We start from the raw sequence: 26,492 nt of genomic DNA on the forward strand, positions 1-26,492 counted from the left end.
CGCGTTTACTCCCGGGAGAGGAGGCAGGCCGCAGCTCAGGCTCTTGAGGGAACCTTGGCTCCGGATTTTTGGGACTCTGACGCGCGCGAAAACATGAGTGAATCCGGGGGACAGCGCGCCCGGCTCCGGCGCTATCCTGAGCTCCCGGTGTGGGTGGTGGAGGATCATCAGGAGGTGAGCGGGCAGCTGACGGGTGCTGGGCAGGGTCGCGCGAGGACTGAGGCGGCGGCGGAGCCTGGAGGCCAGAGAGAGAACCAGAATCCGAGCGAGTTGCAGTGCTGTGGGGAAAACAGCAGGACGGCGAGCTTGGAAGAATAGGCGCCGACGTTAATGCGGCGCTTACTACGAGTCCGGCAACTCACTGAACCCTCGCGGTTTGCCCCAAATCCCACGGCCAACAACTAGTGGCTTCGGGATTCGGACGCGGGCAGTCGTAACTGCAGTAACTCGAGTCCTTATCCTGCTCATAACTAAGGCTTCCTGCTGTCTCCCGGCATCCCCTTCACAATTCTGTGGTGTCGGTGCGAGGCTTCTGTTGAGAATGTGCACTGTCATCTGTGAAATGGGTACAGAGTAGCTCTCAGAGCCGTTAGTATTATAGTGTGAGTAGTGTGTGTATGAATCTTAACACGGCGCTATAAAGATATTTTTCTGTTTTTGTAGTAGTGCTACTTTAGAATAGCTAAAATGGTGCCCACATCTAGATTTCTGGAAGCCTGCGAGAGTCCTGTGATCGAAGACTTTTTGTTTTTGATAGCTTTAATAATCCTTAGGAATTCTGTGGATGTTAAAGAGGAAGAGGCCGATTCCAGATGTGCGGATGAATAAAGATAATAGGAAGGAAATTTGGTTTCTCAGGACCTAGAGATAATGTGCATAGGGTAGGTGGTGCTTTCACATTCAATCTTAACTTAGAACTCCAGAGACTGTAACGGAACAAAGAGCCTTAGAGAGGACCTAGCCCAGCAACCATCATCCAAAAGGTGTGAGAAAGACGCAGAGACCCAGGGTAGCTTGAACACATCTTTTACACCAGAGTGTGTTTTAACAAGCAGTTGTTTCTGCTTTTCTTTCCTTGAGTACCAGAGCTTGTCTGTTTCCTCACATTGTTCTTGAGTTTATGATGGGGGCAACATGCCAACAAGAGATGCCCATTGGAAGTTTTGAGGAAAAAAATAAAGCTTGAGCTGATTGTCTAAATCATCTGCAGTAACAAATGTCATATTTTCCTACTTCTTCACAACTTCAGCTCAGTTCAGTGACTCAGTCCTGTTCGACTCTTTGCAACCCCATGGACTGAAGCACACCAGCCTTCCCTGTCCATCACCAACTCCCGGAGCTTACCCAAACTCATGTCCATCCAGTCGGTGATGCCATCCAGCCATTTCATCCTCTGTTGTCCCCTTCTCCTCCTGCCCCCAATCCCTCCCAGCATCAGGGTCTTTTCCAATGAGTCGATTCTTCCCATGAGATGGCCAAAGTATTGGAGTTTCAGCTTCAGCATCAATCCTTCCAGTGAACACCCGGGACTGATCTCCTTTAGGATGGACTGGCTGGATCTCCTTGCAGTCCAAAGGAGTGCAAGAGTCTTCTCCAACACCACAGTTCAAAAGCATCAATTCTTTGGCCCTCAGCTTTCTTCACAGTCCAACTCTCACATCCATACATGACCACTGGAAAAACCATAGCCTTGACTAGACGGACCTTTGTTGGCAAAGTAATGTCTCTACTTTTTAAAATGCTATCTAGGTTCGTCATAACTTTCCTTCCAAGGAGTATGCATCTTAATTTCATGGCTGCAGTCACCATCTGCCGTGATTTTGGAGTCCCCAAAAAATAAAGTCTGACACTGTTTCCACTGTTTCCCCATCTATTTCCCATGAAGTGATGGGACCAGATGCCATGATCTTCGTTTTCTGAATGTTGAGCTTTAAGCCAACTTTTTCACTCTTCTCTGTCACTTTCATCAGGAGGCTCTTTAGTTCCTCTCTGCTTTCTGCCATAAGGGTGGTGTCATCTGCATATCTGACGTTATTGATATTTCTCCCGGCAATCTTGATTCCAGCTTGTGCTTCTTCCAGCCCAGCGTTTCTCATGATGTACTGTGCATATAAGTTAAATAAGCAGGGTGACAATATACAGCCTTGACGCACTCCTTGTCCTATTTGGAACTAGTCTGTTGTTCCATGTCCAGTTCTAACTGTTGCTTCCTGACCTGCATATAGGTTTCTCAAGAGGCAGGTCAGGTGGTCTGGTATTCCCATCTCTTTCAGAATTTCCCACAGTTTATTGTGATCCACACAGTCAAAGGCTTTGGCATAGTCAATAAAGCAGAAATAGATGTTTTTCTAGAACTCTTGCTTTTTCGATGATCCAGTGGATGTTGGAAATTTGATCTCTGGTTCCTCTGCCTTTTCTAAAACCAGCTTGAACATCTGGAAGTTCATGGTTCACGTATTGCTGAAGCCTGGCTTGGAGAATTTTGAGCATTACTTTAGTAGTGTGTGAGATGAGTGCAATTGTGTGGTAGTTTCAGCATTCTTTGGCATTGCCTTTCTTTGGGATTAGCTTCTTGACCTGCCTACAGATTTCTCAGGAGGCAGGTAAGGTGGTCTGGTATTCCCATCTCTTGAAGAATTTTCCACAGTTTGTTGTGATCCACACAGTCAAAGGCTTTGGCGTAGTCAATAAAGCAGAAGTTATTTTTCTGGAGCTCTCTTGCTTTTTTTATTCACAACTTGATGTGCTTCAAATTTTTTGTAGTTATGTTTAGCATTGTTTTTCAGCCTGCAGTTGAGTATATACTCATGATTTCAGTGCTAATTCTGAATGTGTACATGTTATCTTTTACAGGTTCTGCCCTTTATATATCGGGCGATTGGCTCAAAGCATCTTCCTGCAAGTAATATAAGTTTTGTGCATTTCGATTCACATCCAGACCTCCTTATTCCTGTGGATATGCCAGCTGACACTGTATTTGATAAGGAAACACTTTTCGGGTAATATGTGATTTTGTTAATGACCTTTTTATGTGTCTGAAATACACTTTGCAATAGATGATAAGCAGTTAATAGAAATAGTTTTTGCTAAGCTTGTGAGTTTTGCTTTGGTTTGTTTGCCTTTTTTATTTTATTTAGAGCAAGTATGGACAAACTTTCTCAACAATCCAGATAGTAAATATTTTTTAATTTATTTTTTAATCAAAGGATAATTGCTTTACAGAATTTTGTTGGCTTCTGCCAAACATCAGCATCAATCAGCCATAGGTATGCATATGTCCCCTCCCTCTTAAACCTCTGTCCCATCTCCCTCCCCATCCCACCCTTCTAGATTATCACAGAGCTACTGTTTGAGTTCTGTGAATCATACAGCAAATTCCTATTGGCTCTCCATTTTACATATGGTAATCTAAGTTTCCATGCTACTGTCTCTATACATTTCACCCTCTCCTTGCTCCCCAGATAGTAAATATTTTAGGCTTGCTGACCATATGGTCTCTGCTGCAGCTACGTATTTTTGCCCTTGTAGTATGAACACAACTGTAAATACTATGTAAACAAGTGTCAGTGGCTGTGTTCCAATAAAACTTTATTTGGAAAAACAGGTGCCCCAACCACTGTTTGCCAATCTTTGCTTTAGAATATAGAATTTTAGAAGTAGAAGACTTTAGAAATTATCTGGGGCAATTCTCTCTTCTCCCCTTTAAAAGTCTGATATGGAGGCCTAGGAGAATGTGTCTTGAACTCATAGTTCAATAATCGTATATGCAACCCATCTTTAATTTGGGTATCCTTTCTTCCAGTATTGAATCCCTCCAACCTCCCAATTTATTTTCAGGTCACAAATCCTATTGACTTTCAGTTATATAAAACCATAGTCACTGAATGGTGACTTACTAAGCACTCTTCAATGATAAAGTTCCCTGAAATCCTGTCATTGTCTTTTTACTGATATGTTTATTACAGTGTAGCCTACTCCTACAAAATAAAAAATTACATAGCAGTTATTCTCTTGTTATATATAAAACTAAAATATAGATGCTTGTGTGAATTAATTTTAACCTACCACATTTCTTTTAGTTGACTCTAAAACTGGCTCAGAACATTAATCTCTAAAGAAATGTGGTAGCCCTACCATTGTCCTTGCTGCTGCTACTGCTAAATCGCTTCAGTCGTGACCGACTCTGTGCAACCCCATAGACGGCAGCCCACCAGGCTCTGCCGTCCCTGGGATTCTCCAGGCAAGAACACTGGAGTGGGTTGCCATTTCCTTCTCCAATGCATGAAAGTGAAAAGTGAAAGTGAGGTCGCTCAGTCGTGTCCGACTCTTCGAGACTCCATGGACTGCAGCCCACCAGGCTCCTCTGTCCATGGTATTTTCCAGGCAAGAGTACTGGAGTGGGGTGCCATTGCCTTCTCCAACCATTGTCCTTACTCTCTTTTATATTTAGAGGTTTTATATTTTATAAATTGAAAAAAATTATGAAGCAGTTATGATGACTATACAGTTAGTCATAGAATAATAGTTTTAAAACCTTTAATGTCAGGATTTCTGTATACCCTTAAAAATTCTTGAGTTTTTTTTAATGTGGGTTATATTTAGTGATATTTACCATATTTGAAATTAAAACTGAGACATCTAAAATATTCATTCATGGGACTTCCCTGGTGATCTAGTGGCTAAGACTCTGAACTCCCAATGCAGGAGGCCAAGTTTGATCCTTAGTCAGGGAACTAGATCCTACATGCTGCAACTAAATAAATTATAAATAAATAAATAAATTTTTTAATGTTAATTCATTTTAAAATAATAGACCTTTATATGTTAGCATAAATATTTTTATGAAAGACAAATATATTTTCTAAAGCAAAAAAGATCAGGGTAACTAAATTTTTGCAAATCTTTTTTTTTATAATTTTTTAAATTTATTTATTTTTAAATTGAAGGATAATTGCTTTACAGAATTTTTTTTTCTGTCACTCTTCAACATTAATCAGCTATAGTTTGCAGATCTTTTTAATAATTGCCTTTATAGAAAACAGCTAAATACTCAAGATTCTGCATTCAATCTTTTACCATATATTGTTTTGGTGGAAGTGTATGAAGAAAATTCACAAGTATTTTGATAGCCTTTCCAGCTCTTGTGTGTGTTTAGTTGCTCAGGCATGTCCGTAGACCGTAGCCTGCCGAGCCCTCTGTCCATGGGGATTCTCCAGGCAAGAATACTGGAGTGGGCTGCCATGCCGTCCTCCAGGGGATCTTCCCAACCCAGGGATCAAACCCAGGTCTCCTGAATTGCAGGCAGATTCTTTACCATCTGAGCCACCAGGGAAGCCCAGCTAATTGTGAATATTCTTTAATACTGTACCAAAACTTCACAAATGTTCATTCCTTAAAGCTTAGTTGAAGTATGCTGCTGCTGCTGCTAAGTCGCTACAGTCGTGTCCGACTCTGTGCGACCCCACAGATGGCAGCCCACCAGGATCCGCCGCCCCTGGGATCTTCCAGGCAAGAACACTGGAGTGGGTTGCCATTTCCTTCTCCAAGGCCTGAAAGTGAAACGTGAAAGTGAAGTCGCTCAGTCGTGTCTGACCCTTCAAGACCCCATGGACGGCAGCCCACCAGGCTCCTCCGTCCATGGGATTTGCCAGGCAAGAGTCCTGGAGTGGGGTGCCATTGCCTTCTCTGAGTTGAAGTGTAGAATCCAGCAATTCACATTCAAGCCTGATCAAGTGTTTTATCAATCAGTCTTCCTTGCAAGAAAAATCATGTTCAGCTTGCAATTCATTTTCAAGTGCTTTCCCTTGAGACAACCATGGCACTTCAAAGTATATTGCAGAAGTGCTTTCAGTGTTCTTCCTGTTTTGCCACACAGATTATTTTAAAATGTATGCTCAGGATCAAGATTTAATAAAATCATGAAAGACATTCTCATGCAAAACTGGATGGGAATGTGGGGCACTGGTGCTTGGTATTGATGAGTACAGTGACAGCTAGTAGAGTTTGGTGCCTTTGCCTTGATTAATCTTAGAACATCAACCATCATTGTTTTGTACTGTCAGCATATATGTCAATACAGTGAAAAAGGGAAATAATGCCCTGGTGTTATTAGGAAAACAGTTTGGTCTAGTGGTCACACTGGAAAGGTCCAGGAAACCCTGCAAGGGCCTTTAGTCCACGCTTTGAAACCTGCTATCTTAAAATATTCTTATGAATGAAATCACATTTGGAAAAACCCACTCACTAATAGTTTTTATGCTTCCTCTCTGTTTCTTTTCCAGAGAATTAAGTATTGAGAATTGGATTATGCCTGCAGTTTATGCTGGCCATTTTTCTCACGTAGTATGGCTTCATCCCACATGGGCTCAGCAAATCAGAGAGGGCAGGCATCACTTTTTAGTAGGCAAAGACACTTCTACCACAACAATCAGGTAATTTCCTCATATTTATGTGTATGAAAGGGAATGGATACTTCTATCTCATTTTGGAATCCCTGTAATAACTTACAAGTATCTCTCACACAATTGGGGTCAGATTAGCCCTCAACTTTTCCAAAAAGAGTTCTCGAGGCACCAGGAACAAGTTTTCCAGTCTCTTGATCTTTTTCACACACCGTTTGTATTTTGTTGCTGGTCAAGTTGATTTTTGAATAAAGTGATCTTCATCCTCTAGAACCCTGGCTCTGTTGATAACTAACTCCATTAAATCATTGGGGTACCTTATACAAATGTGTTTAATAATACATTTTATTATTTCCTTCCAATATAAGTGTTTTTGGCTGAATTTAACAATTAGCATTGAAAAAGCAAAATTATCTCACTTTGATTTCTTAAATTCAATGGCTTAAAAATCGATTCAGCATTTTAATTTTATCAATATGATTAGCTTTTGATAATTATTTAAATAACAGCATCCTTTGACTTGAGTTATATGCGCAACTATTTCTGTTGTGTAAGCTGTTTAACCAATGTTTTGTGTTTCTTGTGATACTGTAATATCTTTAGAAATACCAGAATGTTCTTGGCTTTCTAAATTCTCTTGTTATGGAGTGACTGTTTTAAGCAGTGGAATCATAACCTAGAACTTGGAGGATAGTAGGACGAAATGGTGATACACTGAAAATGAAATGCAGTCTTTCTCAATGAAAATGATACTTGTTATTTGATTTATTTATCTGATTTATTCTTAATGATATTGATAATAAAAGTTATACATAATACTGGCTTATATGAAATAGTGTTAGGGTTTTTATTGAGTACTTCAGTGAGTAGGCCTTATTTAACCTGTAACAGGTTTCTGCAAAGTCAAATCTCAGCAATTTGAAACAGACATTTGAAACTCAATGTGTAACAATATTAGGATGATGTTGATTATCATGATTTTAGTTAATCCTGAAAGTAAAAATTTATGGAAGAGACACACATATAGATATGCAGCCTGAGATATATATGTGTGTGTATACAGATATGAGCAAAGTAAGATATTCCTTATTAAAGAAAAATACCCATTTAGGTTGGTGGATACAGCATTGGTCTTTTAAGGGTCTTTTTAGGGTGGTGCATGTGTGCTAAATCACCTTGGTTGTGTCTAGCTCTTTGCAGCCCTAGGGACTGTAGCCCACCAGGCTCTTCTGTCCAGGGGATTCTCCAGATAAGAATATTGGAGTGGGTTGCCATGCCCTCCTCTAGGGGATCCTTCCAACTCAGGGATCGAACCCATGTGTCTTATGGCTCCTGCTTTGGCAGGCATGTTCTTTTACTACTAGCACCACCTGGGAATCTTAGGGTGGTACAGTTATTAATAAGCTTGGATATTGGTTTTATTATGTCATTAATTTTTTTTTAGAAAGTTATATCTTTTTAAATATAAGGCAGTGTATGCTGAAGAGAGGTGGATGAGAAATAAATATTAATACCATCATTCTAAATTGGATAGGTCCTACCCCTGGAAGAACCATTTGGTGTCACTGTTCAAAGTACTTACCAAGGCATAGTACAGTTGAAAAGCTAAGAACATGCTGTTATGTCTAAAATCAAAAATCTGTAACTTGTGAAATGCTGCACAAGATTTTTTTAAGTTGCTTAACGTATTAAAATATTACAGTTAGAAATTTAATAAAGCTCTGAAATATGTTAGAGGGAGTTTCTATGAAGAGATATTATTTCCAGGTATAATTTTTCTCTCAATTGATTTTTTTGGATGCAGTTCCAGCTGGTATAACAGAGATCTAAAGCACTGGCTAAACAGGATCTTTCATTTCTTTTCTCTAGTTAGAGTTTACCATGTGCAGTCCAGGGCCACTACGGCAGCCCTTCAGTTAAACCCCAAATAATTTCTGTCTTTTTACTCCACCTTCTCTAGAGTGTGGCCTCTGAACTCAGAGTCCAGGTGGGGTTTGCTGCTACCATGTTCATATGCAAGTCAGTGGGGAGCGGCGAGCAAGGCTCTCTGCACTTCTCTTCCACTTACAACTTTTAAGCAGAACTGAGTCAACTGCCCACACCTAGCTGAACAATGTGTGAGTGTGTGCTCAGTCGCTTCACTTGTGCCCAACTCTTTGCATCCCCATGGACTATACTGTCCGTGGAATTTTCCAAGCAAGAATACTGGAGTGGGTTGCCATTTCCTAACCCAGGGGATCAAACCCTGACCCAGGGATCAAACCCGGGTCTCCCACATTGCAGGCAGATTCTTTACCATCTGAGCCACCTAGCTGCACAATAGGCTACAAAATATGGTCTTTGGGCAGTTGTGTGCCTAGGGAGAAATTTGAGAACTCTGTTTCCAGAAATTACAAATATTAGAGACAGCTCTCAGTTTTTGTCAAATATGTCCTTTTTTGTATTTCTGAAATTCTATATGTTGCTGGCTAATTTGTCCACTTGTCTTGAAAGTAATTGTTTTCCTCTAATCCAGGGTTACAAGTACAGATCATTACTTCCTAAGTGATGGTCTTTATGTAACTGAAGATCTGCTGGAGAACCCAAAACCTTTACAATTGGATGTAATTATGGTAAAACCTTATAAAGTCTGTCACAGTCAAGGAGAAAATGATGCAGTGTCTTCTGCTAAGAAGCCAAAGCTAGCGCTGGAGGACTCAGAGAACACTGCCTCTGCTAATGGTGACTCTTGTGCAGAAGGACTGGGAAAGGATGCAGTGACCCAGAGAAGGGACCACACTTGTCTACAACCATCATGTTCATGTTCTTCTGAAAGCCACGAATGCCAGACTGCAGTTAGCACCAGAGAGATTCTGGAAATTTTAGAGAAAAGGGACGCATTTGTTTTAGATATTGACTTAGATTTTTTTTCAGTCAAGAATCCCTTCAAAGAAATGTTCACTCAGGTAAATGTGGCGTTTTAAAAATGTGCAATCAAAATCCAGATATAACTTTTGACTTCCCCCAAATATAACTGATAGCTTGCTGATGATCAGAGCCTTATTGATGATGTAAACAATAAATTAACACATATTTTGTGTATTATATGTATCATGAGATTCATGGGGTCGCAAAGAGTCGGACACAACTGAGCAACTGAACTTAACTCCCTTAAAATACTGTATTATAATAAAGTAAGGTTGAGAAAATCATAAGGAAAATTCATTTACAGTACTGTACTGTATTTATCAATACTTTACATCTATGTCGTGTTTAAAGATGAACCAATATCAATATGTCTTATATGATATAAAACACTGCTACATATATTACTAACAGCAGATGTCAAAGATGAAAAGATGTTATGAAGTCATTTATTTACAGTTATAGTGATTCATACATTAATAACAAGGAAGCAGCAATGTGATTGTTTTAGGTAGCCTAATATAATCGATACCATTACTTCGTGGTAGCCTAGCCTGTACACTAATGAATGAATCATTATAAAAATTTTACAGCATATTATAGTCATATTCATAATACAGTATCAGAAATGTTGTTATATATTTTTCAATACCACTTACCTGTGATAAGTTGTATGTAGTTTCTCCAGTTAGAGAGGCATGTATTCTTTAAGATGTAATTCTTTGAAAGCCAAGTTATAAAGCAATAGGAAAATAACATATTATTAATTTTATATTAAATATCATTCATCTTATGCCTATGTAAGGATAGGTTAGTATCTACATACATTTTATTCATTCATACATACCTAACTTTTTCTTAATTTTTTTAGTATTTCTAGGCTGTACAGTTGGTCTGCAGATTTTTTTTCAAATTGTTGCAAAGCTCCAAAATCTTTTCCTTCATACTGAAAAATATCCATGTATAAATGGTCCTGTGTAGTTCAACCCATGTTGTTCAGAGGGCAACTGTAGTGTAATCTGGAGCAAGAGTAGGGGGACCTTGAGTGCCCTCCCAACTTGCAAATAAGAGAGAAAAATTGCCCTCTGTTTCTTTCCTGCTGTTGTGAATGTACCAGTAACTATAACTTCCAGTGTTCAGAATTATAAAATGACTTTAGAGATGTTTAGAAAACATGAGAATGGGCATACCTGGAAGCTAAAAAACCTGACTTTATGAATTTATCCTAACAAGTATACTCACCAAATATTTGTAATGGGAATTTCTGAAAGGTTACATAAGTGACTTAATGGCAGTTACTTCTTTTCCAGGGCTATCAGGAAACCTGGGAAAGTGGGAATTTTGTGTCCTTTATACCCTTTGGTGCTCTTGAACTTTTTGAAGAGCATGTATTATACTTTATAATGAAATAGCTATTTTTTTTAAAGAACGTGTTTGGTAGTCAGAAAGATCTAAGTTCTGTTTGTTACTTGTACTGCTTATTAGCTGCATGATCTTGGAAAAGTTCCTTAACCTTTCAGATCCATGGTTTCTTCAAGTATAAAATCAAAATAATAATCATACCCAATCACAGACTTGTTATATGAGGATAGTGCACAGCGCTGTGCTTAAGGAATTTTAGATCTTGCCTGTAGACCCTTCTTGACAATGCTCCTAAGTGGGGCCAGGTAGACCTACCTTTGATGTGGCTGCCTGGATGTGCTTAATGAGGACAGACATTCTCCTGCGAAATCCTCCCATTGTATCTGTTTGTACTCTAGTATTCTCTCCTGTGGCTAGGGAATGGACCACAAAGTGAATATGGAAAGTTTTGTTTTGTTGTTACAAAGATACATATATTTCCTGTACACTCGATCTTAGCCAAAAGGCTGAGAAGTGATTGTATTTCCTATACATAGCTAAAATCTGTTTAGATGCTAGGATGTGTCCATTTATAGAGTAGAACAGTATTAGAAACATTTTCATTCATTACCTATTAGCCATTAAGTCTTCTTCCATAATTAATATTTATACATTGTTATCATGCCCAGATGAATAGTTACCCTAAAGAAGGGATAATATTTACAATGAAATAACGAATTACATTATTTCCTGATTTCCCAGACTTACCTTTAAATGTTTATCTAAGATATTCTTGTATCAATGTCATTTTTTACTTAAAGTATATCATTGAAAAATTAATCTTTTTTCTACTATATAGATTCTTTGTTTTGTTTTCCAGGAGGAGTACAAAATCTTACAAGAGCTGTACCAATTTAAAAAGCCTGGAAGCAACTTGACAGAGGTATCCTTCGTTTCTCTTGGGCTTGTCTAAAGGGCTTCCCTTTGGAGAAGACAGTGGCAACCCACTCCAGTGTTCTTGCCTGGAGAATCCCAGGGACGGGGGAGCCTGGTGGGCTGCCGTCTATGGGGTTGCACAGAGTCGGAAACGACTGAAGCAACTTAGCAGCAGCAAAGGGCTTCCCTTTAGCAGTAAAGAATCTGCCTGCCAATGCGGGAGATACAGGTTCGATCCCTGGGTCCACAAGATGCCCTGGAGAAGGAAACGGCAACCCACTCCAGTATTCTTGCCTGGGAAATCCCATGGACAGAGGAACCTGGATGGCTACAATCCAGAGCATGGCAAAAGAGCTGGATGCAACTTGGTGACTAAACAACAACAATCTATCACATAGCTAATAATATCTTACATGATATTAGAGTACTCTCAAACAACGGCCCCAAATCTGGATATGTGTTTCTTGGGGAAACCCATGGTTAATACTTGAAAATCATGTGTTAACTGAGTGAATTGAAATTTTCACTGTAATAGGATTTCACTTATTTTTTGAAAGAGTAACTATATAATCTCAGCTTTTCAATGTGCTTAAAGGAAGATTTGGTAGATTGTGTTGATAATCGAATTCATCAATTAGAAGATTTAGAAGCTGCTTTTGCTGATTTGTGTGATGGTGATGATGAAGAAACTGTACAGAAATGGGCTTCAAACACTGGGTAAGACTCTCAAATATTTTTTTTCTTCAACTCTACTGTATTTTAGTCCTAGATATATTGCTAAATTTGCCAGATAAATTGCTTTTTAAAAATCAGTATCTTCTGCTATGTGTATTACCTATTCAAAATATTCAGTGCAATTTTCACTTTAAAATAAAATGTTCAGAAACATCCCTGAAATATGAATGTCATAGAACTTTATTGTCATTAAGGAAAGCAGTGGTATAGAAGAATAAACCATCATAATAGTAGTCATATCAGTAACGACTAATTAGGCACTTTAACATAAGTTAGTTTTTTCTCTTTAGTAGAAGGAACTGGATCTAAAAATGATTCCCCTTCTTTGAAATTATGTTGGAAGAGGGAGAGTTAGAAATAAGTCTCAGAACATGATTCTCCCCAAAAATATTTTGTGTACCTACTATTTTGTGATTTTGTGAAGTTTCAAGCCAAACTTAAGCTTAAATCAAACAAAACAGACAACTTTAGAATCCTGAATCTAGCCCACAGATGGAGCCACCTTCCACTGAAACCCACCCATCTGCTGAGCACGCCTAGCTCTTTACCACCTGCAGGCAGTTCTGTCACAGACCTGAAGAAAAAACAAAGGAAAAGTAAGACAGCAAGAAAAGTCTCCCCAAATTTAGCATGCCCCCAAAAGGGTCACACCCTCAGCATGAACAAGTCTTCACTGTTCCTGAGGAAGTAGAAGAGGTGGGTGACTAGGTTCCAGAACCCCAGAAAGTGTCGTTAATAAGAAGGAAGAAGTAACAGGATCAGTGAGTAGACAGGCCTCCATACCTCCATTTTTGTTTACTTTTCGCCTCCTAGCAGATGAGTGGGTATTGGTAGAGGAGGCATTAAAATACTCAAAACAGTAATTAATCAAGGCTTCCAAAGAGTTCCACCTATATTAAATAACTTAAAAGCACCATTGTTATTATATCAAATGGTATAGAACTTTACCAGTTATAATTGTATATGTCAATAAATATGTCCTGAATTTTTTTCTCAACTTTTGGGAAACTATCTTTTTATCACGGCATACTAAAGGCTTACTGCTGATCAAAGTAATTTTTAAAGTCATAGTGGAATTTTCATTCTTAAAGAGGAAAAATCTCAGTTTTTTGAGTGTTAATTTTCAATCTTTAATATAATCTGTAACCTTTTAAGTAAGAAAACAGCAGGGAACATTTATTTCTTAATATTTTAAGATGATATTTGAACAACTCTTATCTTTCATTTCCAAAACATCATATAAAACATATTGTTAATGGTAAATTTTAAGGGTAATGTATCATTTGCTACTGTCATTTTAGTTGAGGTGGTGTAATGTTTAATTGAGCGGTTCTTTTTTCCAGAATGGAATTACTAGTTCCACTGGTACAGAGTTTGAAAAAACGGATGGAAGCACCGGACTATGAAATGGTAAATTTTTATATTGAAATATAAAATTGACCCTTTAAGAAAGGCATTTTTGTGCCTGAAAAATGTGCCCTCTGTTAAAGTGATTCACTTTTATTTGTATTCCTGGAAAGTATGAATGGCATTTTTTTGTGGAAAAAATATATACTTATTAGAAGCCAGAATACTGGAAAAGCTTTCCAGGAAAAACACGCTTTTGCTAATATTATGTATGAAGTAAAAGTGCTGTTGACTTTTTACACTTGATCTTAGCCAAAAGGCTGAGAAGTGATGCTGTGGACTTTTTAATTTTGTCTATGATCAGATATCCCCTTGCCAGAGAAAAGAAAGTATACAGTTTCTAAATTTGCTCATTCTTTATTCGTTCATTTTTATACTCCTTTCACACTTCTTTCTTTCCTCTCTGAAATCTTTTCTGGTTAAAAAAACCAAACAGACAAAAGAAGGCATTGTGGCCATCACATCTTAACTATATTAGCTATATACCTTTGTTTGCCCAGCAAATCTGAATACTATTTTAAAAGAAGATGCCCTTAATGGTAACTTCTTTATTTTTATATAATTTTGCAATATCTGAGAATAAATTTTCCCATTTGAATTCAGGTCCCCTTTTCTCAAATTTTGTGCCAACGCTGAGACCACCAGTTCTGCTTCTTTTACTTGTAGTGTTTATTTAATAAATTGTGGTTTTACTTTAGTGTTTTATTTAGTAGTGGTATATAATCAAACCACCTTATTTGAACTGAAGTTTATGTATTGATTTAATGCTAGTTTTGTAAGAATAGAAAATACCAGCAAAAGACTATTTGGTTAAATCAGAGCTAACTCAAAGCTCACCCTTTTTTTTTTAATGGCAAATTTTAAAAATGATAGAAGACTCTTAGGGTTTAAAAGTGCTTTGAGCTCATATGATATTATTGAAAGTATCTTCATGCAGATCTAGTTTTAGTCATTACTTTGCTTCTGAATTTTCTGGTGAGGGGGCAAGAGTTTTGTACATTGTTGAGAAAAAGGATGGCATAGGCCTGGTAGCAGATTATGTAGCCAGATGTGAGGTACCCATAGCTGCAGGATTACAACACTAAGTGTTTTGATCATTTTAGTAGAAAAGAACATGCAGAGTCTCTCTTTTTAGTGTATTGACCAATCATTGCCAGTTAAATCTGTGATGTGTATCCAGAGCGTCCAGTAATATAGTAAATTAGTGGGTTTTTTCCATGCTTTGCACTTATGTACCCTAGGAAAAACTATAATATATTTGAATTCCAGTTTTTACAACTTTAAAGCAGGGGCTGCAAAATGTCAGCCTGTGGGCCCTTTCTTGCTCTCAGGCATATTTAGTTTAGTGCTAAGATTGAAACACCAGTCATTTACATTTAAAACACATGTATATCAGTATATATGGTTATACATGAAGCATACACAAGAAACTCGAAACAGTAGGTTCAGTGAGGTATCCTCTTGAAGCTTTAAATGTAGTACTTCTTGCATGTATTTAAAAAGTAAAATAATTTCTTGAAAGAAAGGAAATGTGAGAATACTATGTATAGACTTTTTAAAATCTAAGTAAAATGAATAACTTGATAGAAAATGTAAATTGTCAAAATGGACTCAAGCAAAGACAGAAACAGAGTGAATCTACAATCATAAAATAAATTTTAAAATTGTTCCTAGAAAAGGCATCAGGCCCAAACAGGTGTACAGGCCAGTTCTTCTAAAATATCAGAGAATAGGTAACTTCTGTGGCATGGAAATTGTTAAGGAAAAAGCAATCCTAATCCACAAAAATATTAAAATTTTAGTCATCAAGGCCATTAATGGTTAATGAGTCTTCTAAAGACAACAACATTACCATGTAATTTTTAATTATCTTATTTTCAGGTTCACCAGGCTGGTCTAACCTGTGATTATTCAGAACTCCCTCACCATATCAGCACAGAACAAGAAATTGAACATCTTATTCAGTCTTTGCATACTGTTCTAAAAAATTTCCCAAAACCTACTCTAGTGACAATTGCAAGGTAAGTGTTCAGTTCAGTCGCTCAGTCGTGTCCAACTCTTTGCGACCCCATGAATTGCAGCACTCCAGGCCTCCCTGTCCATCACCACCTCCTGGAATTCACTCAGACTCAACGTCCATCGAGTCAGTGATGCCATCCAACCATCTCATCCTCTGTCATCCCCTTCTCCTTCCCCCAATCCCTCCCAGCATCAGAGTCTTTTCCAATGGGTCAACTCTTCGCATGAGGTAGCCAAAGTACTGGAGTTTCAGCTTTAGCATCCTTCCTTCCAAAGAAATCCCAGTGTAGTAGCTTGAATAATGGCCTACCAAGTATGTTCATGTCCTAATCTCCAGCACTTATGAATATGATGCCTTATATGGCAAAAGGGACTTTGCAAATATGATTAAGGATCTTGAAAATGAAGATTATCCTGGATTATCTGGGTGAGCCCAGTGTAATCACAAAGATCTGAATAGTAGGAAGACAGGAAGGTCAGAATGAGAGAATAGAGGATGCTAGACTGTGGACTTTGAAGATGGGATTTGAACTGAAGAGTGCAGGAAGCCTCTGGAGGCTGTAGAGGCAGGGAAGCAGATTCTTTCCCTAGAGCCTAGAGAAGAAATACAGCCTTGCCAGCACCTTTGTTTTAGGACTTCTGACCTCCAACAGAACTATAAGATGATGAATTTGTTTTACTTTAAGTCACTAAGTTTGTAGTGATTTGTTACAGTGGCAGTAGGAAATTTAAGTCTCCATAGATGAATCTAATGATTACTAATACAATAGTTCTTACCAACTTTTTAACCTACTCAGCTCAAAATTCAGGTGTTATATTTTCTCTTTCCTATTGGTGGTGGCTGGCAAACAGCATACAATTCCTGTTATCTTGTCTTTGAAGTTGGTGATGTTATTCAGTTGAACATAAGAAATTCCAGTATCTGTGTCCTACAGATAAATATTTAGCTGCTGCCGTGTTTTACATTTGAATGTGTAAATGTGCTGAATAGTTATAGCAGTTTAATAAAAATTTCTGTGTTAATCTTTGGACTCATTCTGCATGGAACTGTTCCTAAAATAATACTTTAAATGTTCAGGCAAGTTATATTTACTTATTTTATGACAAGTTTTTTGTGACTCTCTTTACCATTCTGAATGAACTCATAAATAATCTAATCTACATACACATAGGGCTTCCCTGATAGCTCAGTTGGTAAAGGATCTGCCTGCAATGCAGGAGACCCCAGTTTGATTGCTGGGTCAGGAAGATCTGCTGGAGAAGGGATAGGCTACCCACTCCAGTATTCTTGGGCTTCCCTTGTGGCTCAGCTGGTAAAGAATCTGCCTACAATGCCAGAGACCTGGGTACAATCCCTAGATTGGGAAGATCCCCTGGAGAAGGGAAAGGCCACTCTGGTATTCTGGCCTAGAGAATTCCATGTACCATACAGTCCATGGGGTTGCAAAGAGTCAGACACAACTGAGCAACTTTACTTTCTTTCTTTCACATACACATGTAATTTAAATATATTTAGATAGCATATACAATGTGTAGCTGATGTAACTGTCTTAGTCCGTTCCAGCTGCAATAACAAAAACACCTTAGACCAAGTAGCTTATAAACAACGGATATTTCTCACAGTCCTGTAGACTAGGAAGTCCAAGATGAGAATACCAGCAGAATCACTGTCTGGTGAGGACCTGCTTCCTGATTCATAGACAGCCATCTTCTCTCTGTAACCTCACATAGAAGGAAGGGGTGAAGATGCTTCCTGGAGTCTCTTTAATAAAGGTATTATTCTCATTCATGAGGACTCCACCCTCTGACCTGATCACCTTCCAAAGAGCCCCCACTTCCAAATATCATCACGTTGGAATTAGATTTCAACACAGGAATTTTGGGAGCACATAAACATTTAGCTTATAGCAATAACCTATCTACACATATAATTTAAATACACATTAAATATATATACACACTAAAAAAATAATAGCATAAAGGAGAAAGGAGAGTAATTGATGATAAAATAGTACATATTAAAATGCCACACCAAACTGGAATCTTTACAAAGAATCACTAAATGTAACAGTTAAAAATGCAGACAGATCCAGCCAGTCGTGTTGCCCAAATACCGTGAATAGCACTGCTATAGTAACATGGTTATTCTAGTAACAGCAAGCTCTTGATAAAGTTCTGAACTTAAAGTCTAATCTTCCCTCAGTTCACAGAGTATCTGCATTCCTGGAAAATTGAGTTTAATCCATTTCAAAAAATACAGAAGACTATTTGTAGAAGACTTAAAAATAGGCTCAAAAAATTAAAACCAAATTTTTCACTTATTTAAGTGCTCCATGGACTTTGAAAACTGCAGGACACAGGAAAATTCATATTCATATTGCAGTAGTATCCCACATATTGCAAACACAACATGCAGACCCTCTCTCCTAATTGTTATTGTGACAAAAATGTACCTGCAGATTTCCAAAACCCCTTCCTGGGGTTGCTCCCATCAAGAGCTACTCTAATACTGTTTTCAAGAAACCAGAAGTCTGTGTGAAAGCATCAAAGTGTCCCTGTTTGTTAAGGCTAATAAATTAAGCTTTTACATACCATGCTTTCTTCAAGGTCTTTATCCATATGTATGTGTTAGACAGTATTTAAAAATTTAAAATTGCTCTGTGTCATTTATCATGTGTAACATGTTTATATCAAGCCTCAGATATAGCCTAATCACCATAAAATGAAAGGAGCTCATCAGAAGTCTTACAGATTATTTCTTTAGGTCTAAAATACTTGAATAAGGAGTAGGCTAGATAACTAATTTCATTTCCTTCTATAAACATTTCCATGCCATTTTCCAATCTAGTGGGATTTCCAATGGCTTACCCTCACCCTAGTCTAGAACCAGGAGGCACTGATGAAATCATTTTAGATACTAACCCAGCTAAAATTGTCAGCAACATTGTTACTAGCTGGTGCCACCCAAATTATAGTCAGTGATTCTAGAAAGACTCAAAATACAGATTCCTGCCCCATACCTCTTTGCTCTTTCCTCCTTAATACTACCTAGGAGACTAATCCCAACACCAGCACATCCACACATTTCGTTTTGGATAATCTTGTACACTTGTGTGGTGAGTAGATGATTTATAGAGGCAGAACCCTTTTATCAGTCGGAAAGCCTCTACCCTCATAATTTCTATCCTGTTTGTACACATAATAAAAGAATGTAAAACATGAAGCCCAGTCACTAATATAATTAGCACCAGTGTTCCCAAGCAACATCTCCCTCTCATGGAAACAAGGGCCAAGTATTAAGCACTGGGGCTTTGGAAACGTGCTTTATGGTGTTGAATCCCATCACCAGCACATACCAGTATGTGACCCGTGCAGGTTAATCCTTCTCTATTTGACTCCTTTAAAGGGATGGTAAAGGTATCTATTTCACAGAGTTGCTGAGAAGGTTAAAGAACATAAAACATGTAACGCACCTGACATGTAGTAAAGGTTTAGTAGCTTTCAACTATTATTATTCCAGAAGTCAGTACAGCTTCATTTTTACTTTACATTGAATTCAACACACACAGGCTTTTCCTCACTGCCCAATATGATCTCATTCTACTTATGTATGTTTTTCTTGTCTTTCTCTTTCTTTTCTGGGTTCCAGGTCAAGTCTGGATGATTACTGTCCTTCTGAGCAAGTTGAAACCATTCAAGAAAAAGTCCTCGGTATGCTACGCTCCCTCTACGGGACTCTAGACGTTCACCTGGTGTATTCGTCTACTGCATCTTGAAGCATCACAGCATGAGGCTCCTGTTACAGCTTGATGTAGTAATAGTGTTTTCATTAACTTATTTTCAAATGAGTCTTCCAGAGAATACCTTAATATTATTGAATAGCTTTCCATTTAAATTTTTTCAGGTATTTTGAATCTCCAAACAGATATCACCAGTTGTTGAATGATGGCAAATTTTTTTGGCATCAAGCTTACCCCCAAGTGATGGATGTGATGCTCATTTTTCTTCCTATCCATCACTGTCATCTTCACTTTTGTGATGGGTTTTTCCTCTTTTCCCCTCTTTTCCTTAGGTCAGTTGGACTATATGAGATTCATTCATTCATTTATTCATTCAGCCAACTGACATTTTTTGAACTCATACATGTGCTGGTCATAATTTATTGCTGATTATACGGTTACAAACACAATAGACAAGGCCCCTGCCCTCCTGGTGGACAGCTAAGAAACATATTAAGGATTGTGAGACACGTTATGAAGGAAAGGAGAACCACAAACATGTTTAAGTGTACTGTTAGTACTCAGGGCATCTGGGCCTTACAGGAAGGTAACATTCTCAAAAGCTACTACCAAAAAAAAAGTAAATAAATAAATAAATTTGCCAGTCCATGAATATTTCCAGGATTTAGGATTCTGGCCCAGCTTTTACAGAATGCTTTCAACATTGTTGGTATTAAGGAGGTTTATTTGAGTAAATTCAATCAAGCAAAAAGTAACTTTTCTTTACTAATCAATAAAATCCCCTAGGGTTATTCCTCCAGATGGTGAGTATGGGAGTCAAATATCCTTATAGTTCCTAAGTGCCACTTTATTGGAAGTCTTGGTTGATAATTTTATCAAATAAACCAGCTTTTTATGTAAATAATAGGGTAAGTCCTTGATTCTGATATCATAAATACCCAAGGAGGTAACTGCCTTCCACCAGCCTCTCCATGAGTAAGAGAGCCTACCGAAGCTACTCCTGATCATGAAACTTTTCGTTTACATAATTTGCCAACGTCTTCCTCTCTTCCGTATTCTTCATGTTCAGTAATCATTTTTTAACTGTCTACTTGGTTTCCTTTAAAAAGTAGATGTCACTTAAAGAAAAAAACCCATCCAGTCCTCACTTTTAGCACAGCAGTCGTTTTCATTTTTGCACGTATCTTTTAGGACTTGCAGAGGTGTTTCTTTTGAGTTGCATGTAGCTGAAATTAGTGTTTCCTAACTTAATACCCAAGATCATGTTGCCATTGCCACTCAGTAGATGGCACCAGATCCCCTTTTTCCAGTGATTGTATTTTACAGCAAACCTTTCTTGTCCCCAAGTTGATTTCCCAAGACTGATAAGTATAAGTGCTTATTTCTGTTGTGAAAAGCAAAGCAAAGTGATTTAACCTTCCATTTTGATAGAACATTGTATGCCAGAAAGTGTAATTTCCCTGTAAAATCAGAATTGCAAAAAGTGCTATTTATTTTTCAGTGTTGAAAAAGTTTTATTACAGTTCTGTAAGTGAGATTGCTTTTATAAGTAAATTATTTTGCCTGCTAAAATAAAATTAAAATGTGTTAAGATTTTAAAGATTTAAAACCAAACTATAGAACTAATTAATCGTATTTGGTCTTGGGGTGTTCCTAGCATTGATCTTGTAAGTCTGGTTTAATAGTCATTTATCATGGGTCCCATGAACTCAGATGACGTTCATCATTGTTTTTAACTCAGGTAGAATGAAAGGGCATCAGTTTCTTTTTTAAGAACATTCACATTGTTCTCATGCTCTGTAATTCTCTTTGAAGAATAAAATTCAGTTCCTACTTGTTAAGTGGAACCAACTTAGTAAATTAATGTCTCTGCACATTTCAGATAGGAAGGTACTTAGTTTATCAAGACATCCATCATTTCTATTCTAAGTACCAGTGAGGAACACCACAGTACAGTGCTTTGAATTATGTACGAATATCGCTCAAGCATGGGATTTTGAGCAGCTTTTTGAAAAATGTGACTTAAATGTTAGATTAGGCCATAACTTTGGTAACTGACAAGTATATATTTCCCAGTATCTAGGGGGAAATTTTTTTGTGGACGTCTTATCTTTGTCTTCTAGGTACCCAGGAAACTCTTAGTCAAAGGCCTTCACTCTTTATATGATGTTCTCTCCAAATCTTCATTTTAGTAGTAGTGGCCCCAGATTGCTGACAGTATACGCATCACACTGAAAATAGTTTATAGTATTTTGAGTATAAGATTTCTCATTTACCAAACTTAATAGAAAGCACTTTCATAAAACTTAGGAAATTTTTGTTAGACATCTTTCAGAAATGCTCAAGATACCTGAGGATCATGTGTGAAAATACTCACTATGGGACTGTACTGTACCACCTGGTCGTCCTGTGTTGCAGCACTCTCTTGAAATGCTTGTTTGTGAACTAACTGGTCCTGGACCACCTCCGTGGTTTTGTAGATCTAGCTGCCCTCATGGAATTCCAGACATCAGTGCCTTCTTTTCCTTATTCTCATTTGAGTTCAACAAATGAAGTTAGAGTGACTGCAAAGGCTTCTATGGACTGTAATTCTTAGGAGAGAGTTCTCTGAACAGTGAATACTCTGGGCACTCACCGGAAGGGTATAGCTTATCATTAGAGTAGTAAGCTGGCATTCTGTACATTAGTATCTTGTGAGTTCAGTTCCTGTGATTCAGAAGCAAGAGCACTTTTCAAAGGCTGAGGCTGTACAGTTTCACTTCTGTCAAAGACCTTCCTTTTTGACTAAGCAGCCAGCCTCCAGCTCCAGCATTCCTACCATGTCTGTAACTTCAGACGGCCTTCACCAGCAAGCAGATCTCTGAAGCTTACTGATCAGGCATCAGCGCTGTTTAGAAGCCTTACCACCCTAGTTGATGTGAATCATGCCAAGGTCAAGACAAGAGGTGTCATGACTGAAACAGCATCATGGTTAGAGTGTAAGCTTCCAAGGGTGTCTGCCTGGCTCCAGTGCCCCCTTCTTCTTCCAGCTGTGTGACCTCAGCCTCAGCTTCCCCTTTACAGTGATATTGTGAGAAATAACATGTATAAAGCCCTTAGCAAAAGAGCCATTCAGCAAACATTGGCTTTTATTTGCAAATCCAGTCCTACTTAGAGTATTCTGTGAGGGCTATTCCAGGTCTCAACCACTCTTCTCATGCCTCCTAAACCCTGGTCTATTTAAACCCCACGTCAGCTTCAACTGTATTCCTCTGAATAGTGGAATTTCACTTTCTTTATTCAAAGAAGGCAGGTCCTTGCCCATAAGGGAAAAAGTAACAGAGGGCTTTAAGCAGAGATACTTAGAACTCTTGTGTTGAATTGATACAAGCATCTAGTTATTCACAATTATAAAACTTGTTCACTTAAGAGGGTCTGGGATATAAAAGCCTGCTGCAGTCTCCTCTCTACCCTAACCCCTCCTGCTGCTGGTGGGTAAAGCTAGAATCTGTGCGGAGAAAACTGTGATGGAGACAATGTTTGGAAGTTGCTACCCCCAGCCACTTATAAGTTACCTTCATAGAGCCACTTTTGACATTGCTCGTTTATTTATAAGGGGCTTCCCTGCTGGCTCAGACGGTAAAGAATCTGCCTGCAATGCGGGAGACCTGGGTTTGATCCTTAGGTCGGGAAGATCCCCTGGAGAAGGAAATGGCAACCCACTCCAGTATTCTTGCCTGGAGAGTTCCACAAACAGGAACATCCAGCAACAAAACGCCTCATAAACCAAACAAAACGCCTCATAAACCAACCAGGGCATGACAGGGAGGTGGGAGTAGAGTATCTCCAAGCAGTTCACTGTTGTTTCTAAACCATCCACAAGCATTCCCTTCCTCTGTGCCTCAGCCTTTTGACAGAGCAGCCTCCACTTGGGAAGGTTAAGGGAAGTGGAATCATTAGAGAAAGGGGGAATGCCTCTGATCAGCTTGTAAGCATGCTGTCTTTGAGAGCAAATTGAACGAATACAGGTATTGATATAGGAACAAACATTTACCAAGGATTGGGTGTGTTAAAAACACCTGAGCCCAAAAGAACTATAAGATAATACCTGTAGTCTATAATGATTGTGTCCGTAGAATAACTTAGCTATAAACAAAGGAAAGGCAGTCATGTCAGTTTTCCAGCTTCTTTGTGATCTGTTCTCTTATAGATAAACCTGAAAACTATGTTCCACAATGCTGGTGTCAAGATGACATAAAAATCCATGTAGTTTGTTACAGGTCAATATCAGTCAATATCACTGATGAACATAGATGCAAAAATCCTCAACAAAATTCTAGCAAACAGAATGAACAACACATTAAAAACCATATTCAAGTCAGCATGATATATGATGTTAATAAATTGAAAGATAAAAACCATGTGATCATTTCAATAGATGCAGAAAAAGCCTTCAACAAAGTTCAACATCCATTTATGATAAAAACGCTTCAAAATGGGCATAGAAGGAATCTACCTCAACTAGTAAAGGCCATATATGAAAAGCCCACAGCAAACATTATTCTCAATGGTGAAAAAACTGAAAGAATTCCCTCGAAAATCAGGAACAAGACAAGGGTGTCTGCTCTCACCACTATTATTTAACATAGTTTTGGAAGTCCTAGCTACAGCCATTAGAGAAGAAAAATAAAAGGAATCCAGATTGGAAAAAATGTAAAGCTCTCACTGTTTACAGATGACATGATACTATATATAGAAAGCCCAAAAGAAACTAACAAAATTACTAGAGCTAATCAGTGAATTCAGTCACAGGATACATGGTCAATACACAGAAATCACTTGCATTCCTATATATTAACAATGAAAAATCAGAAAAATTAAGGAATCAATCCCATTCACCATTGCAACAAAAAGAATAAAATAGGAATAAGCCTACCTAAAGAGACAAAAGACCTGTATACAGAAAATTACAAGACACTGATGATAAGAAATCAAAGATGACATAAACAGATGGAGAGAGATTCCATGTTCCTGGGTAGGAAGAATCAGTAATGTGAAAATGATTATACTACCAGATTCAATGTGATCCCTATCAAATTAGCAATGGCATTTTTCACAGAACTAGAACAAAAAATTTCATAATTTATATGCAAATATAAAAGACCCTGAATAGCCAAAGCATTCTTTGAAAAAGAATGGAACTGAAAAAATCAATCTTCCTAACTTCAGACTACACAGCAAAGCTACAGTCATCAAGACAGTATAGTACTGGCACAAAAACAGAAATACAGACCAGTGGAACAAGGTAGAGAAACCAGAGATGAACCCATGCACCTATGGGTACCTTATTTTTGACAAAAAGAGGCAAGAATATACAGTGAGGCAAAGATGGCCCCTTCAATAAGTGGTGTTGGGAAAACTGGACAGCTACATGCAAAAGAATGAAATTAGAACAGTACCTAATGTCATACACAAAGATTAACTCAAAATGGATTAAAGACCTAAATGTAAGACCAGAAGCTATAAAACTCTTAGAAGAAAACATAGGCAGAACACTCAACATAAAGCAAGATCTTTTATGACCCACCTTTTAGAGTAATGGAAATCAAAAATAAACAAGTGGGACCTAATTAAAAGCTTTTGCACAGCAGAGGAAACTACAAAAAGAAGAAAAGACAACTCTCAGAATGGGAGAAAATAGCAAAGGGGAAAACTGACAATTATTTTCCAAAATATACAAGCAGCTCATACAACTCAATACCAAAAAAGCAAATAATCCAATCAAAAAGTGGGAAAGGGACCTGAAGATACATTTCTTCAAAGAAGACACACAGATGGCTAACAAGCATGTGAAAAGATGCTGAACATCACTCATTACTAGAGAAATACAAATCAAAACTACAATGAGATACCACCTCATACCAATCAGAATGGTCATCATCAAAAAGTCTACAAACAAAAAATGCTGGAAAGGGTGTGGAGAAAAGGGAACCTTCTTGCATTGCTGCTGGGAATGTAAACTGATACAGCCACTATGGAAGATGGTATGGAGATTCCTTAAAAAGCTAGGAATAAAACCACCATGTGACCCAGCAATCCCACTCCTAGGCATATACCCTGAGGAAACCAAAATTGAAAAAGACACATGTCCCCCAATGTTCATTGCAGCGCTACTTAAAATAGAACACGGAAGCAACCTAGATGTCCATCGACAGATGAATGGATAAGGAAGCTGTGGTACATATATACAATGGAATACTACTCAACCATAAAAAGGAACACATTTGAGTCAGTTCTAATGAGGTGGATGAACCTAGAGCCTATTATACAGTGAAGTAAGTCAGAGAAAGAAATATAAGTATCATATACTGATGCATATTTATGGAATCTAAAAAGATGGCACTGATTATTTTGAGGTCAGCAATGGATAAACAGAATAGACCTATGGATATATGGGGAGGGGAGGAGGGAGAAGGATAGATGTATGGAGAGAGTAACATGGAAATTTACAATACCGTATGTAAAATAGATAGCCAATGAGAATTTTCTGTATGACTCAGGGAACTCAAACAGGGGCTCTGTGACAGGCTGAAGAGTGGAATGGGAAGGGAGATGGGAAGGAGGGGACATGGTATACCTATGCCTGATTCTTGTTGATGTATGACAGAAAACCACAAAGTTTCTGTAAAGCAATTATCCTTCAATTAAAAATTGTTTTTAAATATCCATGTAGTTTGATTTTCTGCCTAAAATTGAAATCTAACATTTGACACTACTCTTCAGAAGCTGTGGATATGAACTTTTGGTCTCTAAAAAGAATATTACTCTCAGAGTATATCTTTGCTGACTCTTGGAGTAGCAGCACTGTCCTTTACTTCTGATTTTCTTTCTACATGGAGTCACCATCCAATACAGCTCTGGCCTTGCTCTGCCCTTTCGTTCACTCCTTCCCAGGTTAGGAAGAGTGAAAGGAGGGAATCACAGGATGCCTTTTTACAGGTTGTTGTGCCCTGCCCTTCCATGCCAGGCA

The 26,492-nt window shown here is 38.1% G+C and overlaps 1 protein-coding gene across 1 annotated transcript; it reads left to right on the forward strand.

Annotated features, from left to right (window-relative positions):
• CUNH5orf22 (chromosome unknown C5orf22 homolog) lies at window positions 1-21,330 on the forward strand. Its single transcript, XM_040262278.1, has 9 exons — window positions 1-174; window positions 2,854-2,999; window positions 6,282-6,431; window positions 8,917-9,346; window positions 11,527-11,589; window positions 12,178-12,299; window positions 13,661-13,727; window positions 15,606-15,745; window positions 19,393-21,330. Exons 1-9 carry the CDS (start codon window positions 94-96, stop codon window positions 19,517-19,519), a joined length of 1,326 nt encoding a protein of 441 aa, XP_040118212.1. The 5' UTR covers window positions 1-93; the 3' UTR covers window positions 19,520-21,330.
• The last annotated feature ends 5,162 nt before the right edge of the window (window positions 21,331-26,492 follow it).

This window comes from Oryx dammah, unplaced genomic scaffold (assembly GCF_014754425.2).
Source record: "Oryx dammah isolate SB20612 unplaced genomic scaffold, SCBI_Odam_1.1 HiC_scaffold_20, whole genome shotgun sequence".
Lineage (NCBI taxonomy): Eukaryota > Metazoa > Chordata > Mammalia > Artiodactyla > Bovidae > Oryx > Oryx dammah.

What these genes read in the sequence shown, in the direction of transcription:
- CUNH5orf22 (XM_040262278.1), top strand. Translation starts at nt 94, where the DNA reads ATGAGTGAATCCGGGGGACAGCGCGCCCGGCTCCGGCGCTATCCTGAG. An exon ending in GATAAGGAAACACTTTTCGG is followed by an intron (nt 3,000 to 6,281) that starts GTAATATGTGAT and finishes TTTCTTTTCCAG; the next exon opens with AGAATTAAGTATTGAGAATT. An exon ending in ACTTCTACCACAACAATCAG is followed by an intron (nt 6,432 to 8,916) that starts GTAATTTCCTCA and finishes CCTCTAATCCAG; the next exon opens with GGTTACAAGTACAGATCATT.